At 24.9% G+C, this 13,892-nt stretch overlaps 3 protein-coding genes across 4 annotated transcripts; all 3 read right to left on the reverse strand.

The window, feature by feature from the left end:
• Positions 1–1,700: 1,700 nt before the first annotated feature.
• LOC127066374 (solute carrier family 35 member G1-like) lies at positions 1,701–3,340 on the reverse strand. Its single transcript, XM_051000032.1, has 3 exons — positions 2,923–3,340; positions 2,457–2,672; positions 1,701–2,204 (listed from the first exon to the last, which is right to left on the reverse strand). The coding sequence occupies exons 1-3, from the start codon at positions 3,232–3,234 to the stop codon at positions 1,722–1,724; spliced, it is 1,011 nt and encodes a 336-aa protein (XP_050855989.1). The 5' UTR covers positions 3,235–3,340; the 3' UTR covers positions 1,701–1,721.
• Positions 3,341–3,492: 152 nt separating this feature from the next.
• LOC127066373 (ester hydrolase C11orf54 homolog) lies at positions 3,493–6,252 on the reverse strand. Of its 2 annotated transcripts, XM_051000030.1 has the most exons (7): positions 5,953–6,252; positions 5,343–5,442; positions 5,159–5,257; positions 4,851–5,029; positions 4,489–4,750; positions 4,215–4,381; positions 3,493–4,000 (listed from the first exon to the last, which is right to left on the reverse strand). In XM_051000030.1, exons 1-7 carry the CDS (start codon positions 6,097–6,099, stop codon positions 3,827–3,829), a joined length of 1,128 nt encoding a protein of 375 aa, XP_050855987.1. In that variant the 5' UTR covers positions 6,100–6,252; the 3' UTR covers positions 3,493–3,826. The 2 variants fall into 2 exon arrangements, with proteins under 2 accessions (XP_050855987.1, XP_050855988.1); XM_051000031.1 differs by lacking the exon at positions 5,953–6,252 and having other exon boundaries at positions 5,343–5,569.
• A 2,126-nt stretch (positions 6,253–8,378) lies between these two features.
• Positions 8,379–10,664, reverse strand: LOC127066375 (transaldolase). Its single transcript, XM_051000033.1, has 6 exons — positions 10,486–10,664; positions 9,632–9,755; positions 9,333–9,572; positions 9,124–9,249; positions 8,924–9,060; positions 8,379–8,858 (listed from the first exon to the last, which is right to left on the reverse strand). The coding sequence occupies exons 1-6, from the start codon at positions 10,580–10,582 to the stop codon at positions 8,584–8,586; spliced, it is 999 nt and encodes a 332-aa protein (XP_050855990.1). The 5' UTR covers positions 10,583–10,664; the 3' UTR covers positions 8,379–8,583.
• Positions 10,665–13,892: the final 3,228 nt, after the last annotated feature.

Consider the following 13,892-nt stretch of genomic DNA (forward strand, 5'->3'; position numbering starts at 1 on the left):
TCATAGTCTTTTTGCAGAAATGAATATATTTTATTATTTGATATACCCTTCCCTGTGTCCACAGGATTGGGATACAGTGCCTATTTATAAACTCATTTCTATTTTTCCAAAAATGAATCACATTTTAATGGTGGATTAAAAATTCAAAATATTGAATAAATGAAGAATCCATTCTAGGATAAATTAACACGATTAAACATCACATTTAACAATGTAACTTTTATCATAACAATTTATGTTTATATGTGTAATGTACATACTTTGCAACTAATAACTTTCTTTGGCAAAGCCTAATTATTCTTCTTCTATTCATGAGAAAAAAATTGAAATCAGTTAGAAACATGTATTATTATAAAGATTATAGTGTCATAAGATTAAAAAATTACAAATATATGACCAATGTAAAATATGAATTTATAATTCATATTATGTATAAAGTAAAAGAAACAACATCTGGAATATAATGTGTAAATATTACTTATATATGTCATAAATCATAAAAATTGGTTAAAAATTTTAAGAATATAGCTTTCATAAATGAACAAAATTTAACACAAATCACATTCCTGCTTATAATATCTAATATTTTTTTTAATATGTTTTCACATTGTACATTGTTTGAATCATTTAATGAATGCAGTATAGAACAGCTAGTATAAAAAATATTCAGGAAGGCTTAATTCAAGATTCAATAAAATATGTATAATTTTTAATCGTTAGAGTGAGTCATATGTAAGTAAATCATGACTCTTTAGACTTATAAAATTACTACAATAAATTAAGCATTATAATAATGTGTTGCATGATAAAATTTTAAACAGTTATAAAAAGTCATATATAAATCGCTTTATTAGCGAATTAAAATTTAAGATATGTATAGATATATAAGCATTGGATTTATATTGTCATTCATAAAGATGCATTTGCATTTTCAATGAATGATTAGTAAAAATGTATATATTATCACGTTGGATTTGGTATGTTTATGTAGTTTTACTTTTTTTTTTAAATTAAAGTTGCATTAAAGATGCAACTATCTATATCCATATATGATCAAGGATGATATTCATACACATATACTGCGGTGTATATGTACATATGTATATATGTACTCAATTGTATTTTAACTATACAAATTTATAGAAACCAGGGTATTGCATATTATACATCATTGTCAATTGTGTGTGTATGTGTATATCTGCACGCTTGTGTGCGTGCGCGTGGAAAAAAAACTTACATTTGTGTACGCGCATATGTAATATACATATATATATGTGTGTATATATATATAATACAATATATTAATATATAATAAAAAATGTATATTATATATATATATATATATATATACACACACACACGTATATATAAGCATTGTGTATATGTATACTCTGCTATGATAAAGATAAGATTTTGGCAAAAATTGCATAAATTCCCATTTTGTGCAATAGCTCATGATTTATGAATATTTAAAAAAATATTGTTTTTTTTTTTAACAAATATTTGATTAAATACAAAATCTAATTTATAGCATGAATAAGCATTACACATGCAAATATTTATTAATTGAAATAAATATAGTCAAATTTCATAATACTAAAACAAGTGGAAACAGAATTATCAGTATAACTGGTATGGTTTTGCAATGTATAAATATATCTACGATATTAACTGTATTTACGTTAAGAGCAGATAAATAATTTAATAAACTGTATGTTTATTTAGGGAATAAAGTCACAAATACCATAAATTTCTTTCTCAAAACCCATACATATGACAGAAAGGATAATTAATACTGCTCCAATGATACTTGTGGGTGATGGTTCTTCCTCAAAAACATATATTTGTATAATATATGCTAAAATAATATCTAATGATCTGGTAATAGATACTTTTCCTGCTCCTTCAATTTTTAAGGCTTTTGTCACTAGAACTTGTCCACAAAGTCCAGTTATTGATAAAGAAAGTATTTTGCTCCACGAAAACCAGTCATTTGGTAGAATCAACTTGTATTCATGATTTTCAGGAATAATGAAGAAGAAAAATGTTGCTGCTATGAGTGACCATGCAGATAAATTTAGAACAATTATTGAATAGTGTATTTCCAGACATTTTCTCATTATCACAATATTTAAGGCTGTGAATAGAGTTGCTGTCAGTGCACATATATACCCCATAACATCATATGTTTCTGCTTTACGTATCTGCAAAATAAAATTATTACATGAATTCTCTAAATTTGTACTTTTAATTTTCAATACAAAATTGGTAAGTTCTTAAATGTGTTCAATAAAATAATTATTAAATACTCAACATTTTAATTAACAATATCTAATTATAAATATTATTAATGCATTACTTCTAACATTATACGAACATGTTATTATTGATTTTAAAATGAAAGATATCTGTATTTAATTCAATATAAATCATTTTTACTTAAAAATCATTTTTACCTGAAATAATAACGGTGGCCTGGCTACAAGTATAACACCTGTAAAAAGCACACAGGCAACTACTATGCGCAACAAACCACATGGTTCTTTCAGCAATAGGAAAGAAAGTGCAATAACAATAATCGGAGAACTAAATATAATTGTTGTAGCATCGCCCAATGGTAATCTTCTAAAGCTGTAGTATAATAATAATAAAGTCATACCACCTACAAAACCCTATATAAAATAAGCACATTTTTAAAAACTCTAATTGTAAAATATTACTCCATTAATACTAATACTGGTTTATATACATTAAACATTACAGTATATATTAAAATTTTGCATAATTTTTATAACAAAAATATTAAATAATACCAATAATCATTTATAAAATAATAAAAGCGGATATTATTAATACAGATAAATAGAAAATATCAATAAATAAATAAAATACACATACATGATTATATGGCAATATACATACCTGAAGATGTATAAGCATCTGTTGACCTTTAGGTCCTAGAAAATTCTTAGATGTTTTAATTGCAACAATAATCATTGCTAATATTTGCAGAATTGCTCTAATTATTAGCAATAACATTGGATCAACGTTACGGACTGCTTTTACTAGAGCAGAACTGATTGTAAAAAATGTACCAGATAGGAATGCTAAAAGGACACCAAGCCATTTTGTACCTTCCTGGTATGTTTCAATGTTATTAGCAAATTGTTCATTATAATGGTAAGCAGGATGGACACTATTGTAAGAAGTTGTAGATTCAATGCTGAACTTCATAATTTAAATTGTTCTAAACCTTCACTATACACAATTTTGTTGAATGTAGTACATATAACAGACTACTGTCTACTGTACATCTGTTGCATACAATTAGCTTATAGCTTAGTGCGTCAAGAAGATTAATAAAGGATTAATAATCCCTAAAAGATGGAATGAAATGAGGTGATATCGAATATTTGCATTAATTGTAAAACGTATAATGCTACAAATATATAAAAAGAAAAAAGTGTATGTAAGGATATGAAAAGATTAAGCTAAATAGAACATATTTTTATTAATTTTCTGTGCTATTATACATATCTATTTTTTAATATGTATCTAGACTATTCTTTTAAACGTACTTTTTTCAAATATATTATTGTCAATAAGTATAGTTATATCACCTATGCATATGCTCACACACATGCACACACGCGCGCGCGCGCGCACACACACACACACAATAAAACTATGTAAATGTTGGATTGATTAATAATTAATATTAAAATTTTCCGTTTTTATAACTAAATAAAAAGCAGTAATATTTTTTATTAAATATTCAGATATTACTCTTACTGGGCAAACCAATAGTTTATATGGATATAATAAGTTAGTCCTTTCCAAATTTTAAACTCTTCTCTGGTTGATCAATACGGTATAAATTATTTCCTAGGTTAAAATATCCCAAATATTCTATAGTCTCAGGTGTAGTATCAATATGATAATGTCCTCCTTCACCATGATGTGAGAAACTGTGAAAATGTTGTACTCTCAGATCTAAATCCTACAAAAGTATAAAATATTCAAATGATATTTTATTATGATAATCTTACAAGTCATAACTTATTAAATAATTTAAATAGTTGTATCAGAAATTAACCAAAAAGTAATTTATTTTCTAGATACCTGTTTTTCATACTAAGCTTATGAATTTTTTCATTTATCCTCCATTAATTTAGTTCTATGTAAATAAATTGCAAATTTCAATAAGAACTTACTGTTTCTGAACTCACAAATGTTCCAACAGCTATAAGAGGAGTTGACATATTATAAAAACGTAACCAATCATTTAGTTGCTGTACATTATTTAATGGTGTAGTAGAAAAATCTTGCATAACATGCTGTTTTACTTTTCCTTCATTTATTAAAAATGTTCCACCAATACCTATTCAAAAATGTGTACTAATTTTTCTTATTTAAATAAGACTGATGATAAATTTTAACACGTACGTATGCACATATCATACACACACACAGACAGAGTTTATTTACCAACAAGTTTATTTTCATAATGGTGTGCAAGTGCTTTTTGCATACAGGCTATAAAATCATCCTCTCCAATGCGCTTTTTAACATGCACTTTTAAGACGGATCCTGTTTTTCCTTCACTTAAAAAAAGATTTGCTAATAGTGCAAGTCTAGTTTCATTTCCATTTAATGTTTCAAGTGTACATTTTTCACTTGACTTATCAACTGAAGCAATACGTGTTTCATTCTTTATTTCAGATGATGAAACAACTAAATTCATCATTAACTAAAATATTAGTCATTATAATATGAAAATAAATAAGTGTGGAATATACATACAATGCGTGCACAAACACACACGCACACACACACACTGATTTTCTTACTTCACAATTGCAATTTAAATATGGCCATGGCCCAGCACCTGCACCAATAACGAAAGCATTATCAGAGTAGTTTAAGTGTTCTAAAAACTGATGAATATCATATATCTTATCCCTTTGAACAAGAGGCAATAGATAAGATGGACCTCCAAATTCAAGAATAGTAGGGTTGCCACTTAATCCTAATAACGTTTTTATATAATTTTATAATTAATATATATGAATTCCATCAATATAAATTAATATAAGTTAATATTAAACTTTATGTTTAGTACAATAATAAAAATTATGAAATGCAAATAAAATAATACCTGAAGCAGAAAGTAAAAATGGTTTCTGCGTTAAATCTGGACAATCTACAACTTCTACTTTGACTTCTGCAAAATTTGTAGATAATCCTTCTTCTAAAACTGTAATATGATATATCAAATAAAATTAAAAATATTAAAGAAGCAGTTAAAACAATACAATCATTAATAAGTCAAGAATATTTACCATTTTTTATTTTATGAAGACTTGGTACATATAATGGTCTCTTTGTAATTTTTAAGTTTTTTACATTTAACGTTGCCATATTGTTAAAATATATATTTTGCTTGTAAAATAAATTATACTATATAAGTTATAATTAAATACACTGGATTCAAGTTTCTAAATTATTTTAACATATTAAATTGCAAAATATAATAATTTATAAAATAATAATTTACTTCTGAAAGAGAAAATATGTTATAACTATAAGGTGATAACTGCAAACACTATCTAATCACATGCTCCTATTATATGACCTTCTCACTGAAGTAGATATCCGTATATATACACGTAATGTTAGGTTAATAACGTATCATTGGATTTTGCACCGATAAGAAAAGATTCTCTTTCTACAAACGTTACTCTATCTTATAAAAAAAATATGATTATCAGTTGAGAACATTTATATATATTTGAAATATGACAATGAATCAAGAAGATAATATTGCTAAAAAATATTAAAATATTTACTCAAATTATAGGAATTAGAAGCTGTAATAAATTAGAAATTTAGTATAATCACTACTAAAATATCGAAATAAAAATCATGCTTCTCCAGAAACAAAACAATCACCTGCTTGTACATATGCCTGTGAAAACATGTGCACCTTCGACATAACAAAATTCTCATACAATAATACTTTTCTTTGTACAATAGATTTAAGGCAGGATTAATATAAAGTAGATGAAAAGAAAACCTTCTTATTGATACGAAATTCATTTACCGCGACTATATAATACAGTTATAGGTATAATCGATTCTATTACAATTGAAGGAAGACAGAAAAATTCGTTACTATATTCCCTACTGTAAATGCATAAAGAAAAAATATTATTGTTCTTCACAAAATAGGATTAGTCGTGTGTGTGTGTGTGTGTGTGTGTGTGTGTGTGTGTACTGCACAATGCAAGTTCTTGTATTTACAAAAACCCTCTACAGGTTTTACTTTAATACTCAAAAATGAATGCAACCAAAGTGAAATATAAATGTGCAGGAATGTTACAAAATACTGAATTGAAAGGCGTTACAAAGTTGATATTGCAGAAATATAACTATCGATAATCTACTTTATTACATTAATTATATATATGTGTAAAAGATATCTTATAATATTTATAAAACTATAAAATAATCATTAAAAAGAAGAAGAGACAGTTCTTTTTTATGGTCGTAATTTTAGGTAATAATTATAGTTATTATAATACTTAGTGCTTTCATCTTAGCAATGTGTTAAGCACATAATTTCTTACTTATTAAATTTAATAATTGAAATGAAATTATGCCTTGTCTCCTGTACATTATTCATACGTTCAAAAGAAGTCCAAAAGTTAATTTTTTATAGTATATAACGTTTCTCTGTAATAGGTTGCTCTATACTGACATTTGATTTGATATATCAACAAAAGATTCGTTTTCGTTATAATCAAGAATAACTTTTGACCTAATATAATCATGTCTTCTTTTCGTAATAGTAATACTGTTTCGTATTTCATTAAACATATCACTAGAAAATTTTGTCATCTTTCAGGTGTATAATTCAATGAGAACTATCTACATAACATACAAATCCTTTATTTGTAATAACACACAGTAATATCGTGGTATGATAATATAATAATAATGAATATAATTGGAATATTCCAGTATGGTGGGGATAATAGACAAAAAGCCCGCAAAGCAACTTTGCACGTTTCTGATTACTTCGTGTAATAACATTACGTAATTATGATTCTGTAACCAAGATTCTTCGAACACAATAAAAGCATTCGAGATTTTTTTAAGCATTTATTATAGCATTCTAAATATCATTACATTTACAACGTAAATTTATATCGTTGAAATTATTAAAAACATAATTGTTTGATTTAATATAAAACTGTTTTCTTGTGCGCAAAGTATTCTATTTACAACTTATGTTTGGTTATAGAATGTATGATTATAGTGCATTTTTAGATATTACGCGAGAATATCTTATCGTCATGCGAGAATGTCTTATGTAATCACAATTGTGAAAAATATTCATTTGCTATTACTTTTGATATAAACGTAAGTTTTAAATTTGATTTGAAATTTTGCATGAATCATGACATGTTCTACATTCATGTTGAATAGATTCTAATATAAAATAACAAAGAAATGTCTAATAATATGGAAATTTTGACAAATGTATTACTTATTAATGCAATAATCTATTACATTATTATTATAAACTGCTGTTTATTAATATTATTATTATAAGCTGTTTATTAATATTATTATTATAAGCTGTTTATTAATATTATTATAAGCTGTTTATTTTTTCTTGATCCCAAAATATAATATAATAGCAATTTTATCTGTAAAAGTAAAAAAGTATGCGTATGTAGTTATTATACAAGATTGGTAATATCAAGTTATTGCAAATGTATGATAATCATCACAACAATAAAATTTAAAGGCGTTGAGAGATAAAGCTTTAGCTAGACTAAGATCCAAAATTAATTGAAACAAACATAGATGTATAATATTATTTTTAAACATTAAAGTATAATGAGATCTTTTCTAACAATCTTTTATACTGTATGTAAAAGCAAGCAATTAAGTCGTCATCGTCAAAGCTAAAAATTGCTTATAATCTCATGAAAATCAAATTTTTTATTCATTTTAAGCAAACTTAATAAATATTATGTTCTTTTTAAACCCTAAACTATTCTTTTTAGCATGCTATATAGTTTTGAGTTTCTAATACAATATTTATATAACTCAAGTTATATGTTTTCTATGAAATTTTAAATTTATAGAGATTGTTTTATATAATTGTACCATAATATTATTGTGAAAACTAATAAAAAGGAAAAGATTTCATGACAATGATTAGTAACCCTACAAAAATGTTGCAAAATAGTAAAAATATACATACACATATAAAGAAAATACAGGTAGTTATTTCAAACAGGATAGAATAGGTAAATATTTATACAATAACTACATCAGAACCTTTGAGGAGATATACATGCGTATAAATATATATATATGATTCTTTATATAAATATATACATATACACATTTTATAAATATAACATATGTATACATAATAAACCATCCTTTTTACAAATAGTAGAATTTTAAACAGAAATGTATAATACATTTTAAAGTATATCTTCAATAAGCATTTTTACAAAATAATTATTTGTTACAGTTATGAGCAAGTATTTTTGAAAATGCTTATATTTGCAATTTTTCTTGCAATAGTTTTTCAAGTTTGCGCACATCTATTGCAAATTTCCGAATACCTTCGCTTAGTTTATCAGTTGCCATCTGATCCTCATTTAAAAGCCATCTAAATTTGGCCTCATTTAAAGTGATTTTTTGTAGGTCGCTTTTCTTAGCAGCATCCTCTGTTAATACTTTACGAATAGGTTCATTGCTTTTTTCCAATTCTTCCAATAATTTTGGACTTATGGTTAAAAAATCACAACCGGACAATTGCTTAATTTCACCTAAAATTTGTATATATCAAAATGTCTATATATTATTTTTTTTTTTTAATTTATTACAAGTTTACCTGTATTTCTAAAAGAAGCACCCATTACAACAGTTTTATAGCCAAACTTTTTATAATAATTATAAATTTTTGTAACTGATAATACTCCCGGATCTTCTTTAGCTTCATATACTTTCTTATCTGTGTTCGCTACATACCTGTAAAAATGATTAATATAAGTAATTATAATTTTAAAATGTTAAATTGAGTAGAACATTTACCAATCAAGAATTCTGCCAACAAATGGTGAAATAAGAGTTACTCCAGCTTCTGCACAAGCAACAGCTTGAGTGAAAGAAAATAGAAGAGTTAAATTGCAATGAATGCCATACTTTTCCTCAAGTTCTCTATAAAAATATATATTGAAATATATTCAATTCCAAATATTATTAAAATATAATGATAGTATAATTTATATAGTAACACTTACTTTGCAGCTTGAATGCCTTCCCAGGTAGAAGCTAATTTAATTAATACACGTTCCTTGCTTACTCCATTCTCTTCATATAAATCAATCAATTTTTTTGCTTTTTCAATGCTAGCATTTTTGTTGAATGATAGCCGAGCATCTACTTCAGTAGAAACTCTTCCAGGAATAATATTAAGTATCTCTTTACCAAATAAGATACATGTGAAATCTAATGCTGCTTCAATTTGTTCTTCTAATGTCCTAATAATAAAATATGTTTTTAATTAAAGTGAAAAATGTAAGTAAATATTTTTACTTACGATCCTGTCTTTTTGCCATAATGAACAGCTTTGTCAATTAAATGAGCATATTTCTTTTGACTAGCAACAGCAAGAATCAAAGATGGATTGGTAGTTGCATCAGTCGGTTTGAATTGTTCCATGGCTATAATTAAAGATTAAATCATGTTTAAAGGTATAACTGCAGTCTTAACTTCTTTTTTAGATCTTTATTTTTCTCAATGATGTTTAATAAAATAATAAATCAACGATTCAATTTATTCTTCAATCATTTAATTTGAACAGATGATCATAATCTTTATTACGGAAAATTAATATATAGGATACTGTGCTAAAGCATTATTAATAAAACATAATATTAAATTATATTTTATATATTTATTATCAAGGTTAGTTTCCATACGATTGTTGTAAAATGCATGTATTAAATAAACATGCTTTATATTTCGTTTGACAATAATTGATGGCAACTTTACTATTGCCATTGTTATATAAAATTAATACCGTTCCAAGTGTTCGAAACACACAATAATAAATATATCTGTTATTGTTTTGCAACGAATATTTTTGAATTGATCGCGTGAACATATCGATACATTTTTCATGCATGTGTGTGTTGTGTGTGTGATCGTGTGTGCGTATATGTATTTTGTTATTTAAAATCATAATTGTATTCCTTTTGATATTAAATTCTATGGAATAATTAATATTCGGATATATCACATCTACCATCAAGGAATTAATCATAAATATGACGTAAAAAACAAATCATGCGTTTGTTGCATTTACGTAAAAGCAAGTTCGGTAACCTTCACCTATGCCCGGAATCGTACGACTTTAAATATATTTTTTTTACTCGAATTTTATTTACTTACCTTCAAAGTCACCGGTGTCGGCGACAACTGTTGTCATCTCCTTTAATTGAGCCAGTGAACTCGACATCTTCACTTTCTTTAATTGTGGCTCACTCATTCTATCGTTACCTTTATAAACTTCGAAACATTGAAAATTTGTCGACTGGAGCGCGTGGTTGCCAAATGCTTGGGAATGTTATCATCTGTGACGTTATAGTATGATGGCGCTGATGAAATTATAAATCCAAAGTTAGAAAATCAAAATATTTTAACTAATTGTAAAATATAAAATTACAATATCGTAATAGAAAGATAATGAACAAGTAATATAATAATTATTCTTTTTTCCTATCTATTTATACATTAATTCATATTTGATAAAGATTATTACATTATTAATATAAATATTTATCAACTCAAATAAAAATAGTACACAAAATGTATTTTATTGTTCATTAATGAATAGTGAATATATATGTATCTATTTATGTATATATATATTGTGTTATAACATTATTTTTATTCAAATGCTTATCCTATTAAGTTCTGAATGGAAAAACGGTTACGTATGATGACTTGCAAATTTTATTATAATAATAATAAATAATATATAAATTCACTTTTAAAAATGAATCTATAGGAGGTAATTCTTCCTTTAATCTTTCTTATGCAAATTAAATATTTTTGTTCAATACTTTTAAAAACAAGAAAAAAAAAAATTTGAAGATGCTAACTTGAAAATGCTGAATGAAGTGGAAGATAACTTTTTAGACAATTAAAAAAAAAAGACTATTAACCCAAATAATTTTTAATAAAAAAATAATATATTTATATTAAAAATATAAAAAATTGGCAATATTATTATTGAATCATGTGTAATGGTTTTGTATATATATATAAAAAATGGATGTAGGGAATTTATATTTTCATAATTAATTTAAAGATTTCAGAACTAAATGATGTTAAAGATTCAGTAACTATAGTGATCCGGTATTTTTTACTATATTGATTCGTCTTAAAGATGGTATGACTGACTATAAATCGCAGATGCGAGATGTACTCGTATAAGAAGTAGGATGTGCGTTTCATTTCATGAGTGTGATACGATGCACTTCGTGCATTGTCTTCACGAAACGAAACGAATCTGAAGAAAAAAAAAAAAAAAAAAAAAAAAAAACTCGTGGTAATAGTATCAATTGCTAATAGTTAATTTTTATTTTCTTATGTTACTTTGTAATCGTTTTTAAATTCGTCTCGCATCTTCTTGCGACATTAATAAAATTATTCGTTCGTTATTTCAATGCTATTAAATCAGACCAATTATGTTGCCTTTGCTTCTTATATTGAATATATCTAAAAGAAAAAGAAAATAGTTACATGAAACCATGTTTTATACGTAGATATGTTGTGCAATTTTATATTTTAATAAAGTTCTTTCTTAAATAATTAATATTATAGTTATTGGTTTATAATGTTGATAAATAAGTAGGTTAAAAGACAGAAAAATTACTATATATAACTGTTAAACCCAAATTACATTATAGGTTTTATACAACAAAACAAATAGATTTGAACGCCACCAATTGCTTTATGTTTTTCCAATATGTTTGCCTAGTGGTTTCTATTTTTTGTGATATACTAAAAATACGCTTACTAGGCTCAACGCGTTGTAAGGTCTCAAATAAAAATTGAAGCACCAAAAATATAACCTAATGAATCAAAGGAAAGTAGAATTATGTGTGTGTGTGTGTGTATAAAACAGTGCCAATTCAATTAATTAACATCAATTAATTTGAATAATTAATCTCATTAATGTTAATTGTAAATAATCAAAAAGTTCTATTTCAATTCTATCAACATCAATACAAGACTACGAACATGTGAATATTGTCCATTTGGGTATTGATAACGCATGGTTGCAAACAGAAGAAAATTTTAGTTTAATAAGGTATATAAAAGAAACTATAGAATGTAATTTATGTATTTTTAATTGGTTAAATCACTATGTACAATTTAATTTTGATTCATATAAATATAATATAGAGAGTAGCAATAATTGCAATAAAAATATTATTGCAAATATAAATCTTAAGAAGCAGTTATTTATATTTTACAGCCTTGTTTCTAATACCTTATCAAAGTACTCTCCTATGAACTTAAAAGAGAAAATTAATAAATTAAAAGCATGATATAATCTACGTAAAAGGATATTAAAATATGAAGAAAGAATAAATTCAATTCATATGATATATGGAAAGATTGAATTGAAAAATAAAAAAAATTCAAGGGAACAAACTATATTAAAATATTTAATTTCTTTATTAGATAATGTATCTAAAATGATAAATAGCATTGAATCTATCATTAATACTTCTTTTTATAAATTACTGAATATAGCTAATGATATCACTTTTCTTATTAATATAGTTATTTGTAAAGAATTTTATTAGCTATAACTTTTCATTTAACTCGTAATAATATTATTATTTTATATTATTATTTTTAACATCATATTAATTATTATTATTTAACGTAAATAATATTATTTAAGAAAATAAATGGCATTGTTTAGTTATGCACCAATCAATTAGTAGATTACAATTATATAAACATTTAAATGAAGTTACAGAACTATTTATTATAAAATTTATATTTTCTTTTATTTTTATAAATTAAGGATTGGCAATAATGTAATTAAGACTGTTTCCCATTTTCTTATGGCACTATAAATCAATATTTATTTACTTATTTGTTGAATTTTATTTTTGATATCAATTACTAATAAAACACAAAGGTGACTCTCTTTCTTTAAATTTAAAGTGTACATACATAGGTAACATTATTGTCCTTTAAATATGTTTTTACGTTATTTGTTACTTAATATAATATTTGTAATAAGAAGAAGTTATTTCAAAATGCAACACAAACATATTATTTATTTAACAAACATGGGTTTCATATTTAAATAATTTTTTGGCTAAAGCAATATAAAAAAGAAATTTAGTTCCGAAATTTAGAAATGTAAAATATTGATTGAATAGAAATGAAAAGTATTGATTAAGAAAAACAGAGGAATCATGTTACTGCCATAGTAAACTGTAAAAAAAAAAAATATGTTTAATTATAAGTTCATAGTTCTTTAATTAGTAGAAATCAACTTTTTTTTGTATTTTAACTTTTATTAAATTCAAAGATAACCTACTTCATAAGTGATAGTGGAGGCATGCCAGGATCTGCACCTTTTCTAAATCCTGTAAATATATATACATATGTAAACGTATATTTACCAATGTTAAAACATTTATTATACATATTATGTAATAAATTTTAATAAATATTTATAACAAATATATTAGGTACAAAATAAAATCTAACCTAAAAAGAGGACAGTAGGAATAAAACCCCAATGAAATATAACTTTGCTGACA

Source organism: Vespula vulgaris, chromosome 9 (assembly GCF_905475345.1).
Source record: "Vespula vulgaris chromosome 9, iyVesVulg1.1, whole genome shotgun sequence".
Classification (NCBI taxonomy): domain Eukaryota; kingdom Metazoa; phylum Arthropoda; class Insecta; order Hymenoptera; family Vespidae; genus Vespula; species Vespula vulgaris.